The sequence below is a fragment of the Marmota marmota genome, unplaced genomic scaffold (assembly GCF_001458135.2).
Source record: "Marmota marmota marmota unplaced genomic scaffold, marMar, whole genome shotgun sequence".
NCBI classification, from domain to species: domain Eukaryota; kingdom Metazoa; phylum Chordata; class Mammalia; order Rodentia; family Sciuridae; genus Marmota; species Marmota marmota.
This window is the reverse complement of record NW_026000174.1, coordinates 11,196,846-11,201,339: the sequence shown is the minus strand read 5'-3', so window position 1 is coordinate 11,201,339 and position 4,494 is coordinate 11,196,846. Positions and strand designations below refer to the sequence as shown.

The following is a 4,494-nucleotide window of genomic DNA, read 5'->3' as shown; positions in this document are numbered from 1 at the left end:
TTTTTTTTTTTTTTTTTTTTTTTTTGGCAGTGCTGGGGATTAAACCTAGGGCCTCACCCTTGCTAGGCGAAGACTCTGCCACTGAGTTACATCCCCAGCCCAAGTCTTGTAAATTATTAAGGCCCATAAAGAATTAACACCTTTATAAAAGGCCTCAGAGGGTTGCCTCACATTTTCCACCATGTAAGGACACAACAAGATGGCATCATCTATGAACCAGCCTTAGGCCTTCACCAGACAGTGAATCTGCTGACACATTGATCTTGGACTTTCCAGTTTACAGAGCTTTAAGGAATAAATCTGTGTAGTTTATAAGTTACCTAGTCTCTGGAATTTTGTAATGGTATCCCAAATGAATTAAGACATGAACCAAAAAATCAAGATTGTGTAAAAAGCCCTCCACTGCCTGAGCCTATTCATTCCCTGATGAAGAACACACATTTATGGCCTCTCACCCATAATGAAAAGACAACTGTCAGCTTAGACTAATTAGGAGAAGAATATGAAGGTCTAAGTGACTATATTTGGGCACTGACAAACACAGCCAATCTTCCTGGCTCTGACATATCACTGTTAAAGCTAAGACAATGCAAACCACATTCAGGTTATCTCAAACACTCTGTGGCTACATGCTACGTCAACGTGCCTTCAAAAATCCCATTTCAAAGGTAACACATACATTTTGGGAAAAATATCACATATTTTGTCCCACTTATTTTATGGAACATCTCACAAAAACCACAGACCCTCACTTGTAACACCTTCACTGAATGCTTGGGTTAAGGGTGTGCTCTTCTGTGCTTACACAGAGATTTTTTTTTTTTCCTTTACAAAATCAGGTGCGGTTTGAAAACAAAGACTGTGTGCTATTTACTTCTGATTCCACATATAAGCCTCTGGAATACCAGTAAAGGTATGAAATGTAAATCTATAAATCTTCTAATCCATTCTCAGAACACAAATTCCTTCAATAACATGGTCCTGAATTTTATTGTTTATATTTCAGTAGTAATGGGAAGCACACTGTTTTATAAGACTGATAATATCCTTTTTTAGAGCTATCATGGTTATTTATTAACATGGTTTGTCCCCCTAAACTCATGCTAGGGCTTGATCCCTAAAATTATATGTTAATGGCATTAAAAGGGCATTAAACAACTATGATGTTTTCATATCTTTGGAACGTTATTGGATTTAGATAAACTCATTAGGATATACTCCCCATCACTGAATCTTGATGGCTTTATAAGGGACAAAGTCCATGGCCATTCCACTCTAAATGTGCCCAATCTCATCTGATCTCAGAACCTAAGCAGGGTTGGGCCTGGTTAGTACTTAGACAGGAGACACAGAGAACAGACATACAGACATAGACACATATCTCCCTATCTCTTGCCATGTGATGCCCCATGCTTCCTCAGGACTGTCAGCTTAGATGTCTATGATGTCTCTAAAACCTGGGTAAGAAGTTTAATTTTTACTCCCAGTTATGGAAAAAAGGAAAATGATGTGATAGAAAGAGCATGGATATTGGTCCTATGAATATTCAAATTTAAAACCCTAGTTTACTATTTACTGGTTTACTAGTCTTAGACCAGCGATTAACTTGTCAATCTTAGTTTCCTGATCTGTACAATATGACTAAGTCCTACCTCACAATGAGGTGTCATTCGTGAAAGTTCTTGGTAAAAGTAATGTTAGCTACTATAATGAGAAACAGAATTTTGTCAGTCTGGGATGATAGGCTGAAATAATAAAAATGTCATTTAATGGAGATAGCTTTAAAAGTTCTATACCAGAAAATGAAAATTCTAAACTGGAGAGTTTAATGCACACTTACATTTAAGAAAAAATCAGAAATTTTTAGTTGACCACAAACTTAACTAGGAGTCAACAACGAAAGAGGCATCCTAATAAAATAAGAATGAAATCTAATTGTATTAAGTTTAGAAAGAGTCCCACTCTCTCTATAGTGGTCAGATCTCAAATGAAACATCCAATACTGAGCATCACATTTTAAAAGAATAAAGAAAAACCAGGAGTTAGTCAGAAGGGTGAGCAGGATAAGGGAGGAAAGGTCTGGGATATAGAATGAAGGACAGATGTTTGACAGAGGCAGATGAGCTGTAGGGTTTCCCTGATGCAGAACAAGAAGTAGTAGGATCAACTGTTAGAAGATACAGGATGGCAGGGTTCAGCTTCACCCAGAAGGATGTTCCAGCAATCAGAGATATCAAGCATTATGTGAAATGGGATTCAGAGAGCTCAGCACCACAATAAATACTTAAATGGAAGCAGTTCAGAGTGCTTTGTTGCCCCCTCCTCTAACCCATTGGTTCCAAAGTTCCCAATCTTTTGACAGGACCCACCACTCCATACCTGTCCAAGTAGTTCACAATATTTGGATTCTTGTTTTCCCTCATAACCAGGATCTCATTGATAATCAGTTCTTTCTTCGGTTGCTGCTGAAGATTCATCTGTTTTATGGCGACCTGAAATCCAATATATTTGATGTGCAAGTAGTCATTCAGCATTTACTGAGCACGTACTCAGTATCAAAACTTAAATACTAAGGAAACAAAGATGAATAAGATTCAGATACAGTCTGGGCCCTTAAGTAATTCATAATTTATCAGTTAGACAAATGGTTTTCAAACTGAAGTCCCCAAAAGCAAGAAGCATCAACATTTTCAGGAAACTCATTGGAAATAAATATTTTCAAGCTCCACCCCAAACCTACTGAATCAGAAACTAAGCCATAGATGCCATTTTGTTATACATCAAAGTTTAATGATAAATGTAAACAAAATACTTTAAAATCACAAAATAAAAAAGATGCTAGAAAAGAAGTTCAAGCAAAGAGCTACAGGAACACCAAATCTGGTGATGTACAGAAATTTCACATAGTGGGGAGGTTATTTTTTTAAATGTAATATGTAAAAATAAATGAGAGTTGACCAAATTAAGAAAAAAAGGAAAGATGCTGTGCACTGTGGTGCATGTTGACAATCTCAGCAACTTGGGAGGCTAAGGCAGGGGGATTACAAGTACAAGGCTAGGTTCAGTAACTTAGGGAGATCCTGTTTCAGAATAAATTTTTTTAAAAACTAAGGATATAGTTCAGTGATTGAGTGTCCCTGGGTTCAATTCCTAGTACTGAAGTGTAGGGCAGAAAGAAAAGAGGAATGAGATCCCTAATGTTTATGTATGATCTTGACAGTGTATTTGTATAAGTAAAACAAATTTCCACGTAATACAAATATAAGGTATACTTCAGTTTCCCAGGCACTTTGCATCCATTTTTCTGTGTCTGATACTATATAAGGTATTCTGAAATTTGTTATTTTATTTAATCCTCAGAGGCATATGTATGTTAAGTATCACTAGCTCTTTAAAAGATGAAGAAATTGTGATCACACAGGATATGTGACTTGCATGCACAGTTATTCAATAGCAAAGTCGAGATTATATAACTCCACATTTTATCTTTTAAAAACAAATTTTTTTTTAGTTGTTGATGGACCTTTATTTTATTTATTTATATGTGGTGCTGAGAATCGAACCCAGTGCCTCACACGTGCTAGGCAAGTGCTCTACCACTGAGCTACAATCCCAGCCCTCCATATTTTATCTTAATTTATTCTGTACATATAACCAGATTAATTTTACCTATTACACATTGGATAACTTCCCTGTTCAAAAACATAAATGGCTCCTTATTGCCTAGAACTATTCCTTAGCCCAACACTGAGAATTTTCATTCTCTGACCCCTATCTTACTCCCACTGTATTCCTGCATACTCTCCATGTTCCCCCTGCCTTTGTTCAGGATCTCCTCTCCATCTGGAATATCCTGCATCAATTCCATACATTTGAAAAACACTTATGCTCTTTATCAGGCTGAAAAAAACCTCATTTTCAAACCAAATTATACTTTTCCCTTTTTTAAAGTCCCATATGATCATAATTATACCTGTCTTTTGGAACTTATGACATGCTACCTTGTATGAAGATGTTAAAATTGTGTATGTGTGTTTATGCATGTGAGTGCACATGCACACATGTACCTGTGTGTATCTAGAAGTTTATGAACTTGATTGAAAGTCCAGAATCCCCAGTGCCAAGCATAGTGCTTGACACACAGACTTGGTGCTCAATGAATGTGAAAAGAGGGAAAGAGAATCCAGTGGGTAGAAAAGTACTTTGTCTTCAAACCATAAAAGTCAGCAATAGGTTACTACATCCCATATATATGCTTTAAGTTGTTTGCTAAATATTCATTCCCCAGAGATGTTTTCCCTTTTTCCTGCTTAGTGGACAAGAAAATGAGCATCTAATAGAACTAAATTGTCTTTCCAGAGAAGCAAGAAATCTAAAGAAAGAATGATTCAAATTTTTATGGAAACAAACCCTATTACTTTTTCAAGACAAACAGTTTGCTGCAGTTAATCCTTAAAAAAAAAAAAAAAAAAAAAAAAAAAAAAAAAAAAAAAA

General features: G+C 36.1%; 1 protein-coding gene across 1 annotated transcript in view; it reads right to left on the bottom strand.

Annotated features, from left to right (window-relative positions):
* Pak1 (p21 (RAC1) activated kinase 1) overlaps positions 1-4,494 on the bottom strand; it is a 78,175-nt gene that overhangs the window by 12,383 nt on the left and 61,298 nt on the right. The window contains exon 7 of the mRNA XM_048788004.1: positions 2,380-2,492. Coding sequence (XP_048643961.1) covers positions 2,380-2,492 — 113 coding nt within the window. The remainder of the gene's footprint in view (positions 1-2,379; positions 2,493-4,494) is intronic.